General features: G+C 38.1%; 2 protein-coding genes across 6 annotated transcripts in view; both read left to right on the forward strand.

Moving 5' to 3' along the window:
* Positions 1 to 7,693, forward strand: part of LOC113569271 (myelin-associated glycoprotein-like) — an 11,921-nt gene extending 4,228 nt beyond the window's left edge. The window contains exons 2-9 of one of the 2 annotated variants that reach the window (XM_035526124.1): positions 1,283 to 1,329; positions 2,463 to 2,801; positions 2,949 to 3,239; positions 4,508 to 4,783; positions 4,871 to 4,964; positions 5,832 to 5,891; positions 6,781 to 6,922; positions 7,422 to 7,692. In XM_035526124.1, coding sequence (XP_035382017.1) covers positions 2,684 to 2,801; positions 2,949 to 3,239; positions 4,508 to 4,783; positions 4,871 to 4,964; positions 5,832 to 5,891; positions 6,781 to 6,922; positions 7,422 to 7,454 — 1,014 coding nt within the window. In that variant the 5' untranslated portion in view covers positions 1,283 to 1,329; positions 2,463 to 2,683 and the 3' untranslated portion in view covers positions 7,455 to 7,692. Of the gene's footprint in view, positions 1 to 1,282; positions 1,330 to 2,462; positions 2,802 to 2,948; positions 3,240 to 4,507; positions 4,784 to 4,870; positions 4,965 to 5,831; positions 5,892 to 6,780; positions 6,923 to 7,421 lie in introns of both variants that reach the window. The other variant, XM_035526125.1, reaches the window with a different exon arrangement.
* LOC113569304 (B-cell receptor CD22-like) overlaps positions 1 to 16,640 on the forward strand; it is a 574,889-nt gene that overhangs the window by 526,959 nt on the left and 31,290 nt on the right. The gene's annotated exons all lie outside the window — the stretch shown is intronic.

The following is a 16,640-nucleotide window of genomic DNA, read 5'->3' on the forward strand; positions in this document are numbered from 1 at the left end:
CATACACATCACAGGGAATTGTGGAAAAATAGTTCAATCTTTGTTTAATCAAACCAGAGGATCTTACTTTTACTGATCTGAGAGTTGTTTAGATCCCTTTTTTAATCTACAATCATATACTAATGTTCTTTTTAGTAAGAAATGCCTTCTAGCTTGTCAGTCTCCCATAAAAGTCCTAATTAGTGGAGTGGTGCACTAAGAGTTAACCTTCTGTAAAGTTATGCCATCTCCACAAAGGAACTCTAGATCTCATTTATACTGACCGTTGGGTGCTTGGTTAATTGTATGATAAAAGCCCTTCATCCCTAATTACTCATTTGTGGCTGGGTTGCCAAATCTACAAAGAATGTTGATGGTTCCAAATGTTTTCCATTTGAGCAAGATGGAGGCACTTTCATTGCTGCATTGCAGATCCGTTATTTGATGCAGTCCTGTGTTGCAGGTCTATGCACATTTTACTCCATCTTGGTTTTCAATCTAACATGCACCATCAACTGAGATCTTATATAGTTACCTACAGGTATACGCACAGGTGTAGACTCTGCCAAGAGGTGTAGGCAGTCATATAGACACAGGTAGACACCACTGAATTTGTAGCAGTATTTCAAGGATCACTGTAAGAAGTAGGATACAACAATGCTCATCTGCAACTGTTTGAACAACGAGTCTGCAAATTAAGTAATTGCAATTTTTTTTTCTTTTTAATTTATTTATGAAACATTCCAAAACCTTTTTTTTGCTTTGTCATTGTGGAGCATTGTCTGCACATTGATGAGACAAAAAATTGCTGAATCCATTTTAAGATGTGTCTGGTACATAAGAAAAAGTCACTAACTTGAAAGGGTCTGAAAACCTTCTGTATGTACTTTATGTAAAGGCTTTAAAAGTCACAAGTCTACCTAAACAGAATAAAATGTTTAACTTTGATACTTCCTAAGTAAAATAATGCTAGTCTTTAACATTATTATGTGATTTACATGTCAACTCACAATTAGGAACAATAAATAAACTGCCATCTTCCTACTTGTTCTGTAGATAGAGATAATTCAACTTAGATTGCTTAGTACTGCTTTGGTGGTTGCTTCTGTACCAACTTGGAAGAAGTTTGGTTTTCACCTGCATTATAGTGTCCTATAGAATATACTTAAAAATAAAAGCAAGCACTCCATGTCACTGAGATGCAAACTGAATTGGGTTGGGAATGGCTTAGAAATAAACTCACCAGCTGCGACTGAACTCAGTTTGTTTCAACTTCCTCTATGTTTTTCCATCTCTTTTCTAGGTTGCAGTGTGCAGTAATGGACAGAGTGCTTAAACTCTTTCTAACAGGTAAAGATCAACAGACCATGATTTTACCTGATTGTGAAAGTGATGATGAATGTCCCATGTTACGCCCCACAGGGTAGAAAACTTAGGATGTTCACTGTAGGTTCTTGATATATTCAACAGTCTTCCAGTTATAAGTATTCTTTTATAATTGTCCTGGGATACCTACAGTAATACATGTTTTGCCAAATGATTGGTTTGATACTTGCAGATGGGGCAAAAATACACTCAAGCATTCCTGTAGAAAAGCTCCAGTAATATTCCAGTAAGGTTTGAATAAATATGTGAAGGATGACAACTTATAAAGGAAGGCTTTATTATTTATTAATTCATTTGAATGTCATTATTTATAGGGCACATTCTAAAAAGCAGAACATGCAGGTTTGCACTTCCATTATCTCATTGGTGCAACTGGCAGAGCAGATCAAACTCGTTTTTTTAAAACAATTTTTAAGCTGCTTTTTGGCTTTATCAAAAACCTTTGTTTAATCTTTGAATGGTGCAATTTCATGGGAGCATGTCACTGTCACGATTGGCCACCCTCCTGACGTCGCTGCTACTGTGGTTTCCCTGCCGTGTCTGTTTTCCTTTGTTTCCTGTTTGTTCCGTTTCTTGGTTTCGTTTTCTCTGCCCCTCGTCTGTTCCTCAATTCCTGTCTTTGTTTTGGTTCTCCCTGTTCATATGGTTACCTGTGTCTGGTTAGTGCTCGATTTTTTTGGTTATTTAAGCCCTATGTTTGGTTTCCCCTGTGGTCAGTTAGTTGTAGCTGTAGCTTAATTCTTAGTTTTGTTTCAGTTTATTAAAAAGCTCGTGCATTCTGCCTCTCACCTTGTCCCTGCTATACACATACAGGGTTTAGCTTGGTGGCTAAGATACTTGACTAGTATTCAGAAGGTTACCCAGTGCTGCTAAAATGTAATGGTTGGGCCCCTGAGCAAGGCCCTTAACCCTCAATTGCTCAAGTTGTATTCAGTAATAATTGTGAGTAGCTTTGCATAAAAGGATCAGCTAAACTCATTTTACATCCACTTTGAAACCAACCTCTGTAAAGCTGAAAGCCAAAGTCCATCCATCACAAAAGATCTGCAGTGATCTAGTGAAGCTGAATAAACTCTACACTCTGTCCTGTCTCCCAGCTTCACTCCTGAGCTGCTCATGTCAATGCTCGAAGGTGCGGGTGCCAAAATCCGTTACAGCCATCAAAGGAACTTGTGTAGTGGTGCCGTGCAGTACCACATCTCACACATATGCAACTTGGTACAAGTATTAGCACTCTGGATACCCTCCAGTGTATTCTAAAGACACCAAAGATATAATAAATCAGTTTAGAGGAAGGACATCACTCCTGGGAAATGCTATGCAGGGAAACTGTAGCCTAAAGATTGACAATGTTCGCCAAGAGGATGGAGGAATAAGTGTGTATGTAAGGATCAATCCTCACAACATATATGGAGATTACACAGAGATAAAAGTCTGTGAGTACACAAGGAGAAACAATGTTCAAAACCTACACGCAGACAAGTTTATTAAGTAAATTTAATAAATAATTATGAAAATAATCATGACTTTGGCCCAGGTAATCATATTGACCACTGATTTTAACATTTGTATTTTTCATACAGTGGCACCTTCAGAGACTCGCATTTCTGTAGAAAGCACACAAGTGGAAGGAACGCTTTTCTCAGCCAAATGCACAGTCCGGCACTCCTGTCCAGTGTCTCCACCTCTGCTGGAATGGCTGGGCCTGTCTTCTGTTTCTAATGAGGTGACCACTACACAGGACTCGGGTGGCTTGTGGGTTTCTGTGGCACACGCTCAGTTCAATGCCAGCCGTCGAGACCATGGTAAAAGGCTCACATGCAGGAGAATGTCAGATGGAAACACTGCAATTAGTGATGCAATTCACATGTTATGTGAGTGTTTACTATACAATTGTGCTTTCCTCATGTTATACCATCAAACATATTTTAAAAATGTAAATTAAATATCAGGTTGGGTTGCAGGGGGGAATCATGACATTAGTTCATTGTATTAGTCCATACAAGAATACAAGAGAATTTCAAAGCAATTGTGATGAACTCTGTGTTGTATACAGTTACATAATCTAGTTTGTAGACTATTTATGAATATATAGTTTATATTAAATTCATTTCTGCAGATGCCCCAACACATGCAACCATAAATATCAGTGGAACAAGGCCTGTGGTTGAGGGTGGTAACATCTCATTAACATGCAGTAGTGACAGCAATCCCTTAGTGGCCAACTACGAGTGGCCTTCATCCAGCTCCAGAATTCCAGGCCCATGTAGCTCTGTGTCTTCTTTTCATTGTGGGACCCCGGTTTCTCTGTATCAGTAACTCCAGTAAATATGAATTAAGGTGTACTTTGTAGAATAGATCTTATTCAAGTTAACCCAACTGTAGTTTGGAGTGTCATTAAAACTAAATGAAGATGTATAGCTAGGATAGCATAATTTAATTGATACTGTTATTGTATTCTTATTGTATTGTGGTATCATTTATACTGTTATTATATTGTATGTCTATTATAAATTGGAGTCTGACACCTCAGCCCTAGGGAATTATTACTGTATTTTATGTACTTTGGAGTGACTCACGGTGAGAGATGATTGGACACATGGACCTGCTCAATCTACTCTCATATACTGTGTTAGAATTACTACACATGATTTAATCCTGGGAGGGTTGATTTACATCTTCGAGAGATAAGATGTGCATGTCCATAATCCATCAAGCATTCAAAAGAGAGTCACTCTTGGTCAAGTGATCTACTGTGCTGCCTTAATGATTGGTTACCTTGGCCTTTGTTAAATTCTCTCTAGAGACATGATCAGACAGACCACAGTCAAATGTGACTGTATGCACTCAATGCACTTCTAAACAGATCTGAAAATGAATGTGCCAGAAACAAAACCTGTTTGTTGGTTTTTCTTTTTCTCACTTTGAGATGACAAGGGAAACATGAAAGTCTCTTGCAAGTATTTTGCTGTGGCCCCATGATTCTTTGTCCTTCTAGAGCCAGACTGTGGCTGTAATAACACCAGTGTGTCATGCAAACCTTCACTGCCTCTTGCCCCTTTAAACGTGGGATATTGGGTTGGGTGCCACAGCAGTAAGATTTTGCGATTGTGTTGCTGATGACTTTGTCTCCGTGTCTCAGTCCCTCCCACCATCCTGCCAGACTCAGCCTGCTGGGAGAAGGAAGGATCTCTGCACTGCATGTGCTGGGTGGAGGCGGAGCCAAACGCCAACATCTCCTGGACTGTTGATGGAAGAAGTGCTCTCCTTCCACACTTCAACATGACAAATAACTATACGGGAAGGACGACAGTGTCAGTGATGACAGGGCCACCGGGCCACTTTGTAACTTGTGAGGCAGCAAACTACTTGGGCAATGACACTTACCAGATGTCTGGCTTTCCACAGCTGGCACAAGGTACTGGATACTTCTCACTTGTGTGTAGGGAAAACCGCAGAAGGACATTGCTGCTTGTTCTTAAGTCATTTCCTCCATTCTTTCCAGGCACTGTTGGATTGACCTATTTCATTCTGGCGGCCATAGTTTTAATTGTCCTTGGAATTGTTGTGCTTGGTGTCCACAGAAGAATGAAAAAGAGGTAGTTTTGCATGATTTGTTTATTCAGTCACAATGTAAGGGTCAGTGCCATGCCGAGGCCCCCTCTGGCCACCAGAGGGAGGTCTCGAGTCAGGTACACCACTAATCAGGCTTAATGCCCAATAGCTGGGCTAGGCCTATATAAGCCCAGTGACTCAGTCACCAAAGTTCTGAGCAAAGTGCCTAGCTGGTAACTTTGGGTATTGAGGTCTGTGAGCCCATGTGCTATACCTCACTTCTGTGCTGTGAGGGTGTACCTGCTTTTACATGTTCCCTCCCCTCTCCAGGTTTCCCCCTCAAATCTGTCTCTCTCCTAAGGCTCCCCATAGCCATTACCATTCCTGCCTGTTTTCTGGTATCGATTCTGCCCTCTTTCCCGTGGCATCCTTGGTTCTCCCTTTTCCCACGCTTGGCATGGTGTTTAGTTTTGTTTTCCTTCTAGATTTGTCATCTTCCATTCCTTTGAAGAGCGATTATATGTGCAGGTGGTTTTTTGGCCGCCGCAGTCTAGCAGGTGCGCGTTCACCTCGCAACACAACGGCTGGGGTTCGACTCCCCCCTTTGGTTGTTTACTTTTCTTCTTTACCTGTTCTAACTGTTCTGCACACGGGCCCACCATTAGAGCACGATTGCTCTCCCAGTAGGCTGTCGATGTCATCACCTTGCGGGGTTCGAACCGCCTTACATACAATTACGTTTATCTGGTATCTTAGTACTGAGCTAAACTTAAAACCCAGCAGCACCTTCAATAGAGTAGTAGATTTAAAAAGGGAGGAACAGACCTTTTTCATTAAGCTTAAAAGTTCTCTTATGCATTACAGTTTTCTCTCACATATTTACAGGACTCTTCAATCTGCTTTCATTTCAGACATGAACACTCGAGAGGAGCTAAAAATACAAGAAGTTCCGAGAACACAAGCCAGTGTAGGTGAGTCCAAAAGTTCCTCACCAATCATTTTAATGATTGTAGAATGAAAATTAAACATTCTGATGCACATGCGTTTGAACAATGGGGAAGGAAAAAACATGCACTTCAGTCAGGCAAAAAAATGTTTTATTATCATGAAATAAACAAAGCGTGAACACAGACTTTATGGCTATATTTTATTCCTTGAATAATTTGGATATCTGTTGAGTTCAGAAACACACTACTTATTTGAATGCAAATGTCCAGAGGTTTAGGGTCATGTGTATGGGTGGTCTGGGGTGGGTGTTGTCCACCTAGGGGAATCACCCCCATACAAGGAAAACTAAGCTTTTTTTTTAGTGTTCATAGTTTTCTGTAATTTTGACATCAATTATCATCAATGGTCATCGATGGTCATCAAATGCTCTGCTTTCCTATTAGCCATTTTGAAGGTGTGAGTGTGATACGTCAGTGTTTCCCCTTTACAATATTGCCAAATCATGACATTTCTTCACACATGGAGTACAGACAGTTGAAGGGGGGCCCTTTACAATAAGGAAAACAGTTCCCTGGGGTCTTAGTGAAATGTCTATATTTTTTGGACCAAATACTACCAGGATCATCCAGCACAACATGCTTCTCTGTCTGTCCAAACAACCCTGTTCATAACTATTTGTTTGAGTGCCTGTTCCTTTAAATGATAATGAGCCACCACTCAACTACAGAATGATTAACATTTTCATTTAATCTAGGATTGTTTTTCAAATTAAAAATACAAGTAAGTGCTTCATCCAGATGCATTATGTTTTAACATTTTTCATCTGTGTATATTTAAATGAGCTTTATAGTATGTGTTCTGTCATGGATTTGTTTTTAAAGACACTTCTAAGGAACTACTTTGTTTGTTTAGACAGAACATAGAGTCAAATGGAACCCAGACCAAGGTCCGGCAGAAGACCTATGAATGGCACAAGGATGACAACGTCTATGCAAATGATGTATCGGGTGGGCATATTTGGAGTACCGCCATGGTGACTTCACAGGCTCCCGAGGTAGCAACAGCACACTGCCCCCTAAAGACAAAGTAATGCCTCTACAGTTAGTAATGTAGTTGTTTCTCAGTCCCAGTGCTGGGCCATGCTCTCTTCGCTCCAACTGATTTGTAAACTCATCTTCTAATTATTAGGCCTTTCATAGTCTGAATCTTCATAAAGTCTATCTAGTGTGTATTAAGAACAGACCTATTTTACATATTAGTACTGGTAGGATGCCAGTCCAAAATGGAGGAGTGAGATTAGAACCTAGAAATAATAGTTTACAGTGATCACCAATCGTACCTAAAGAGTCTTGTGAATATTTCATAACAGCTGTTCAGTTTATTTATTAATGTGGGCTATTTCTAGGCACCTCAGAGCAAAAAACAAAAAACAAAAAAACAAATGGGGGAAAAAAGGAAAGTTGAATGTATTCGTAATGATGCAGGTTTTGTGTTGATATACTGATGGTGTAAGTCATGGTGGTTTTTTTTTTGTTTTTTGTTTTTTTTGGTAGGATGAGATGGCAAGTATCTACCTGAATGAATGATACTCTTGATGGCCTCGCATGTCCATTGCTAAGCTTCAGTATGCTTCACACCAAAATATTCTGCATTCACTGATGTCTGGGATTTTAATATTCCATGTCAGAGCTGAGTATCTGCACATTCTGCAATCTGCAAACATAAAGTTAACATTCTCTCAAATAAAAAAAAAATCTTGATTTTGTGCATATTTATATTTCTACATAAATCAAAATGTAAAATAAATAAAATATATATACATACAGCGTCCTACTGCTACAGTGCAATAGGTGGCAGGAAAACTGACAATTCCCATTCCACAACAGTATAATATCTTAACTCTGATCCATCTTTGTGCATTTGGATTTCTATCTATGGAACCTGTATTTCCTATTAACTTCAGAAATGATTCTTTTTTTTATTTTGGAGTCTGAGTTTTGAGCTCTAACTCTGGCTGATCTCATATACATTTCAGTTTATCTTTACTGTAGCAAAGTAGGGACTGATGCCAAATGTTCTCACTGAAATCTGTCTTTACTCAGTCATAAGATTTCCTCCATTGGCTTTGTTCAAACCAACTTGACTGATGCTAAACAACAGAACAACAAACAACATCAAATGTGTCTTTGACAATGGTATAACAATGTTTCCAAACTGTCAATTGCACTTGGTTTTAAACAATTTTATTGACTACATGTTACATTCACCTTGATAAGAACAAAAATATTCACTCACCTAAGTAAGCTTAAAGCCAATATCTGGTCTTCAATATTCCAAAGTTCACACGTTACTCCACTGCTGCGCTCCCTTCATTGGCTCCCTGTAGCTGCACGTATCAGATTCAAAACCTTGATGTTTGCCTACAAATCCAAAAATGGACCAGCCCCCTCATACACGAGGTCAAAGGTCAAAGCCCGATCCGTACCTCGAGTACTTCGAACCTCAAGTATGGCTCGGCTTGAAATACCTTGCTTCAGGTCTCATGGACGACAAGCATTGAGACTATTTTCCTGGCTCCAAGATGGTGGAATGAACTCCCGCTTGCTGTCTGGACAGCAGAATCCCTTGCAGTCTTCAAACGCAGACTAAAGACCCATCTATTCGCAGAATATTTAAAGGACAACTGAAACTGCTCCCTTATTGACTGACTAATTTAGTAATTATTGTAGGGCACTGTTTGTTTTTTAACAAACTCTAGCACTTATTGTTTATAGCACTTATCATTGTTTAAGATACACCTTATCTATTTTACACTTCTAGGTATCAGCATTCATCCCTGTATTCTACAGTATTCTAGTTCATTGGTATGTTTAATTCTATTAATAATAATTAATACTGTACTTGGATATATTCTATGAGTAAATGACAAAGCACTTTTGTAAGTCGCTCTGGATAAGAGCGTCTGCTAAATGCTATAAATGTAAAACATCTCACAGACTTTGAACTTCAAAATTTGAAAAAATAATTTACTTTGCATCCTTTAACTCTTAAAAAAAAATTATAGTTTTTTTTTTTTTATTTAAAGGTGGGGGGGGGGGGTTACAAGTTTGCAGTTAGTAAAGATGACCCCTTAGTTCAGTTCAGTTAGCTTTACTGACATGACCATAAGCACTTACAATATTGCCAAATCAGTATTACAACATGAATTGTTCTATTGTAATCCATAACCCGACAATCACAGACCCAGAGGGTCATTGTTTGTTATTAATAATACAACAATCAAAAACTTTTTTTTTTTTAACCAGTATTTACGGCCCTAACAAAGATGAATCAGCTTTTTTTTTTCATGATTTCTGTTCACAACTAATGAACTGTTCTGGATTGTAATACAGTTTGGGACTCTAATAGTGACAATCTAATATTCCTCCCTCTATCAAAATATGACATTTAATTGAAGTTATAAAACCATGTGTGAAGATCACAAAACTCACTGACAAAATAATTTTTTTTCCCCTCACAGGTAACTATTGCTGTAGCTGATGTTTGTAAAATGTAAATGTACCCAATTATCATTTCAGTACATTCTGGCAAACCATATTCGAGACCTTTTCTAGGATATTTCATAAGGCAGTAGAGCCATCATCTCTCATTGCATTGTTTGGTGTGGCTCCAACAGGCACCCATCTTTGTAAGGGGGAACTGTTATGCTCACCTTCTGCTCTCTCTTTGCCAGGAGTATGATCTTGTTTAAAGTCTAAGTACCAAATGGACCTCCCTGAAGATTTCACATTATCTTAGCTACTGCAAAAATGTATATGTGAATTAAAATGAAAATATGTTCACTTTAAAAATGACAAATTCAAGTAAATTTTGACGGAAAAACCCGATGTTGCACTGGAAATTCCAGAACGTTTCCGAGTGAAGTCATTGGTGGACATCAGGGAAAAAAGCCGCGCACAAACACTATTATGACTGACTTGGACTGCGAATTTTCCAGTGCTGGTTCTTCAGATTCCGAAGACATTTTTTTAATTCGATGAAGATCATGAATCTGCAGTGACAATGTGGTGGACTGAATATCATCAATAGTGAAATTCAACCATTTATATTTTAGCTAGAGATGGAAGAAGATACTCCAGAGAGCAATGAACAACCTAACCCAGTAGAGAGAACTGGGAATTCCAACTGGTAAAAACCTTTATATTGGCCATTATTCTGAAAACTGATTCTAAAAGTAAAAACTATTACTAAATGTAATCTTGTCTATTAACAATCGCCAACTTCCCGACTCACCAGATAGAGATGGGGGGTGGGGGGTTGTGTCTGGTAAGAGACTTGTGTGGTGTTGGGCTTGTTTGCTTTCAACTAACTGAGAAATCTGTGTATGACCTTGTATTCTGTCCCTGATTTTAGAGTTAATGTTATGCCTCTAATAGTTGGCTGCCTTGTATATACAGTTTTAGCCTGCTCTGTTTGTTTGTTTTGTTGGCCTTGGTCCCTTCTGATGTTGTAACACTAGTTCCCTGTATAGTTGTATGTTATTCCAACACTTTGTAATACATTTGCTCTGCACCGTATTCACTTTGTCTGTTTTGTTTGTCATATCACGCACCAGTCGCTCGGACAATCCTGCCTAGACTGAGATGTAACAGCCTTGAAATGCATGCATTATCATTGCCTTCTCTTTTGCATGGCTGACTTCAGTGAATGTCTAGTGCTAACTCCATACATTGACAAAAAAACAAAATAAAAAAACATAACCCTGAAATAAACTGACGAAATGTTAACCACACAAGTGTTTGGGTGTTTGGAAAGATGCTGGTTAATTATGGGTAATGTAGCTAATTAACTAAATAATGAACATTAGAAATTCATTAGAAAATTAGCTATTAATGACAATAGCTAGCTGTCTAAGCGCAAACATTCAGTTATTGTTATTGCTGTAAAAGCGATCTGTGTTGCATTCAAATTCATAAGATACTCTATAAATCTCCGTAATACAACTACATGCAGTAGTTTTAGCCTAGTATGGTACCAAGCTTCGAAAGTCTGTTAGTTAGCTAATATAATCTAAAATAGGCAAAGTAATTGAGTATGAGAAAGGTGCTATATAAATGTAAATAATAATAATAATAATAATAATAATAATTGCACTTACCCTGTTTACTTCCATTCACACAGAGTCTCATGAACACCTCTCTTTAACAAGTTTCTTTAAATTCCCATATTGTTAGAAAAGCAGCAGCTCAAGTTATCGTGTGAGCGTGGCTTTCCACATCCCACAGTTGTGGTAAAGAACTACTGCTAACGAAGTAAGCGAATGATCCTTTCCAATGTGCCCTTTTAACTTGGACAAACTTTGTCCATTTTTAAAATATTTTTGGATCTTTGGACTATTAGTGCACGGGATTCCCACTATACATTGAATTTTTGCAGCCAAAGACAACACAGCCTTTTGTCATTTTGTATCACCTATAATTGAACTCGAGTTTCTTGAGTTGCTGTCCACCATCACACGGATGACATTTATGACAGAATCTGAAAAACAACATTTTTTAGGCCGTATTCCTTGAATTTGTAAAAAAAAAAAAAAAAAAAAAAAAGTTTTCTAACTATCGATAATCACAAGTTAGATACTCAGCTTTCGCTGCAGTTATGTGTTATACACTTTCATATCAGCTGGTGTTTAGCCATTAAATGGAAAGATTCTACTCCACCCAGATACAGCCACTGTGTCAGGGACGTCATCTGCCATTTCAAATTGGAGATCAGATACACCGTCAGAGGGTCTTCCAGGAAGTTTAATTTATATTTCTTTTATTCTATACAATATCGTTTGTTTTGTGTATGGTACTTTGGTGTTGGTTACTGGTAGTAGGAATTGGCTCCCATTTTTGTTGGGTGAGGGTTTTTGCTTCTGTTTATGTGTAGGTAGTGAGGGTAGTCGTTTGTATGTTTCTTTTTTGTTAGGATTATATAGTGTGTGTTTATTTTTTTCATTCGTGTGGGTCTCGTTTGTTGTTTTGGTCTGGGTCACTTCCGAACCAGTTACAGCAGTTTGTTTACTTGTTTCTAAATATTAACCTCTGTACTACACACTAGTACACCAAAGAAGAGACTACCATTTGTGCTTCCGTTTCTTTTTGTTATTCTTTACCAGGGGCATTCTCCATTCCGTTAGCCATTTATCGTTGCTTTTCCCTGGTACGGCCTCCAAGCCTAGACGGAGGTTCATAACAGTTGGCAGCTCCTCCAATATGCGCATTGTAACGGCCAGTAATTTGCGTACCGTCTCCTTAAGTTACGTTTACGTAAAAGGCGTGTGCATGTAGCCCACGCAGAGGAGTTTTTGGTTGGTACTATACATGACGGGCATTACTGGACCCAGCTCTTCTTTTGTCATTATTTACTTCTTTAGTAACGCGTTATGATCTTTGGACGTTTCCACAACTCATGTATGAGCTGTTTACAAAACTCCAAGAGCGAGCCTAGGTGGCGTGGCGAATAAACCAGCAAGATTACTACAAAACTGAGTGAGTGTGGCTCACGTCTACACCGCATGTTTCACAGGCTTCTCTATACCGGTCCCAAAGCTCTGCTCATCTGGGGTGGAGTGTAACTTAAATAGCACTAACTCCAAGAGTTACAGTATCCAGTCGTGCTCCAGCCCCATCGTATCCCTTGTTTTGATCAGTGTGTTGCTATTTTCAGAAGAGAAAGTTGCTGTTCGTCCTGAATTGCCATTGAGTGGCGTTTCCTTTATACTTGGGAACGGCATAGCTTGTGGTATCGCGTTCCCTGTACCCGAAGTGGTGGAAACCCCTGTTGACTCGGAGCCTGACTTGTGTGCTGACCCGTGCTCAGACATGCACGTTAGGTGATGTTCAGACACTTTCGCGTGTAATCCTTCTGATGATTTGGCTGTTTCTGAGTCTGTTCGTGAACCTGACCCTACTGTACCTGATCCGATCATTTCGCCTAACCTGATGCCATTAAGTCTAAGATTAGCATAAAACAAAACCCTTTACTATCACCACCTTTAACGCAAGCCATTAGCGCCCTCAGCCCAAAAAAGGATCTGCTTTCAAAATCCATAAAAACATTTACCTACTCAATGATACCACACCTACTCCACACAAGGAATAGGATTTAGACATTTCAAAGAACATAGATATTCCTCGGTGGACTCAGACTTTCACTAATATTTTCTGGCACATAATGCAAACATACAGATGATACCATACAGATGATGAAACAAACAGTATGATGTTATTCACAGAACACATCACAGAATATAAGATGTTTAAAATGAAATATTTTCATGTGTTCTGGATATGTGCAGTAGTCAAACTTTACTGGAGTGAGGTAGTTATATATATATTTCAGTCCCAGGAATTCTATATCATCATCTCATGATATAATCTAAGATCAAAATTAGTATATGAGATCAAAAACATTTTTTCCTAATGAATATTCTTAATGATAAATATTTCTAGATCACTAAGTCACCAAGCATAATTGCTTGTAAATAATGTGTTGAAAGGAAAGTTGGTGACATTTTGATATTTTTGTGGAAAAAATTATTTCAGAGGTGTTTTAGCCGAGGGGGCTTTATACATCGCAATGCCCAGATAAAAGGGCAGTGATAAATTAAGTGGTGTGGATATATATGCCTGCAAAACCACAAACACCAGTACCTTTAAATGCAAAGAGGCGAACTGATCTATTTCCTGTGTAACACTGCCATTGTCTTGAAGTTTGTATTAAGAACTACTTGCTTTATGCACAGTGCATATAACTGCAGCATGACAGAAAGTGGCAACACTATGGCAATCAAGTGTCAGTGGTGTCAAGTGTGAAGATAACAGATGCTAATAGAGTTCAATTCAAGGAAACAGGAAGCCAGAACTATGAGAGTGTGTGTTCAAATCAGGATGTCAAAAATATCTTTGGTTGTGTTTTTATATAAAGAAAATGATTAAAGGACAGTTCTTTACTTGCCAGTGAGTGTGGTGTCTACAGCAGAGGAAGGTAAGAAACCATAATAATAATAATTCATTTCATACACTAAAATGCAGCTTAAATGCTTTACAGAAGTTATGCAGTTGTGCAAAGCAATGGAATTACCAAAAATATAATAAAAATGAATCTATCAATATATCTAACAATGAAGTAATTTTAAAACATTACATATATAAACCAGACATAAACTGATTTCACAAGCTGTACTGAAACCTGTTTGAAATGGAGTCTAGAAGACTATTAATAGGAGAAAATAAACTGAAATATTGGGTTAAGTTAATAAACATTTACAGCCAGAGGTTTTGAAAAAGTTGGTGAAAGTTTATATAATTAGCTAATCGATAATTTTAACAAAGCATTTCTGAAGAATATGTAAACAGTTTATATTACTGTAGAAAGCACTGGCCTATATAATATTACAGTATGAGAAGTATGTATAAATGAATACACAATATAGGTTAAGTAAATGTTTTAACAAGAGGAATTGATCTCTTACCATAACACTAATATTTTCTATTTTCTCTGATATTAAGTAAATGTGCCCTTCCTAGCATAGTTTCTCATCAATGAATATACCAAGAAATTTAGTATAGTGGACCTGCATTGTGTTAATGTAGGATTAGACATACGGACTGGTGGAAGTATATCGATGCCTTTTCAATTTTAGTACTCGAAATCATTTATGAACTCTTTAATATTGAGAGATAATTTTACAGCTTTAAACCACAGATCAATAAGGGATCATTTGATTTTTCCTATGTAATTTTATTAAGAACATTGGTTAAGTCTTTTAAACATATAATTATTTAAAATTGGAACTCTATACATACACTATGACATTTTTACTAAATAAAAAATGCTTATGCTTATTGATCACAACATCTATACTAGATTGTGTCACTGTCACTTCCATAGAAAGAACAAGAATTGTTGGTGTACAGCCATTTTCAGCTCTCTCCAGAGACGCTCTATAGGGTTGATGTTTGGACACTGACTGGGCCGCTCCAGGGATTTCACAGCTTTCCTGAAGCCACTCCTGGGTTTTCTGGGTGGAATGTTTTCAGTTGATGTCTTTTCCAAAATATAAACCTTCGCCCCAGCCTGAGATCTTGAGCATTTTGCAAAAGGTTTTCACCTAGTATAGCGCTATATTTTCTGCATACGACTTCCCCTCCGGCCTAACTCATCTTTGTGTTTTCATAAACTCCAAGCAGCCTCTTATGTGCTTTTTAGTGAGGAGTGGCTTCTGCCTGGTCACTCTGCCATAAAAGTCCTAATTAGTGGAGTGCTGCACTGATAGTTGTCCTTCTGTAAGGAACCCTAGATCTCATTTATATTGATAATTCATTATTTGTCTGATGATGGCAATTTATCCCTAATAACTCATTTATTGCTGGGTTGTCAAATCGCTGAAGAATATTGCTTGTTACATGTGAGTATGATTGAGCCTACCAAGCTCTTGGGCACTGCAGAAATGTTCCTGTATCCTTCCCCAGATCTGTGCTTGTGTGTCACTTTCATGTGTGTCGTTGCTTTGTCATTGTTGAGTATTATGTGTAGATTGAAGAGATGAAAGTGAGTTAAATCCATTTGAAGATGAATCTGGAACAAGAAAAAATGAATAACTTGAAAGGGTCTGAAAGCTTTTTGCATACACTGTATATAAATGCTTTCAAAAGCACAAGTCAAAATAAGAGGATAAAATGTCTAACTTGTGTGATGCTTCATAAGTAAAATAGTTCTGGCCTTAGACATTATCAGTATGTCATTTACATGTCAACTCATAATTGCAAAAAAATAAATAAACTGCCAGATTATTCAATTCAGATTGCTTAGTACTGTTTTAGTGGTTGCTTCATTACAGAATGAAAGCAAGCACACCATGTCACTGAGATGCAAACTGAATTGGGTTGAAAATGGCTTTGGGAGAAAATCACCAGCAGCAAGTGCACTTCCACCATGTTTGTTTTCCATCTCTTTTCTAGGTTACAGTGCGCAGTAATGGACAGAGTGCTTAAACTCTTTCTAACAGGTAAAGATCAACAGACCATGATTTTACCTGTCTGTGAACGTGATGATGAGCGTCCCATGGGAGACAGGTGGAAAACTTACTCAGGGTGGTCCAATTATGACTATTCTTTTCAAAATAGTCCTGGAATACCTATAGTAATAGATGTTTTTCCTAATGATTGGTTTGAGAGTGGCAGATGGGGCCAAATTACACTAGAATATTCTTGTAGTAATATTCCAGTAAGGTTTGAATAAATATGTGAAGGATAACAGTTTATAAAGGAAGGCTTTATTATTTATTAATTCATTTATTTATCAGAACATGCAGTCCTTTACATTCATTATCACTTTGGTGTAACTGAGCAGTTCTAAAACTAAGTGTTGTGACTATAAAAAAACAACAACTTTTGTTGAATCTTTGAATAGTGCCATTCCATTGACACATGTTACTGTATTTGCGGAGTTTTTCTGGTGTTTTTAGAAGAAAACTCAAAAGGTTCCCATAATATTTGCAGAACACTGTCAATGTGATGGTCATGCTCGCATGCCGGAGTGTCCCCCATTTCCCTGGCTACCTAAAGCACTTCCTTGTTTTCCTACTATCGTCTGTTTCTATGGTGTCCTGTCTCCTCCCCTTTAGCTCCAGCTGTTCCTCGTTTGTCCTTCGTTAGTGTTCCTATTTAAACCTTGTCCTCTCGTCTTGTGTTTGTTGGTCATTATCTTCTTATTCTGTGGCACTG

This window comes from Electrophorus electricus, chromosome 5 (assembly GCF_013358815.1).
Source record: "Electrophorus electricus isolate fEleEle1 chromosome 5, fEleEle1.pri, whole genome shotgun sequence".
NCBI classification, from domain to species: Eukaryota; Metazoa; Chordata; class Actinopteri; order Gymnotiformes; family Gymnotidae; genus Electrophorus; species Electrophorus electricus.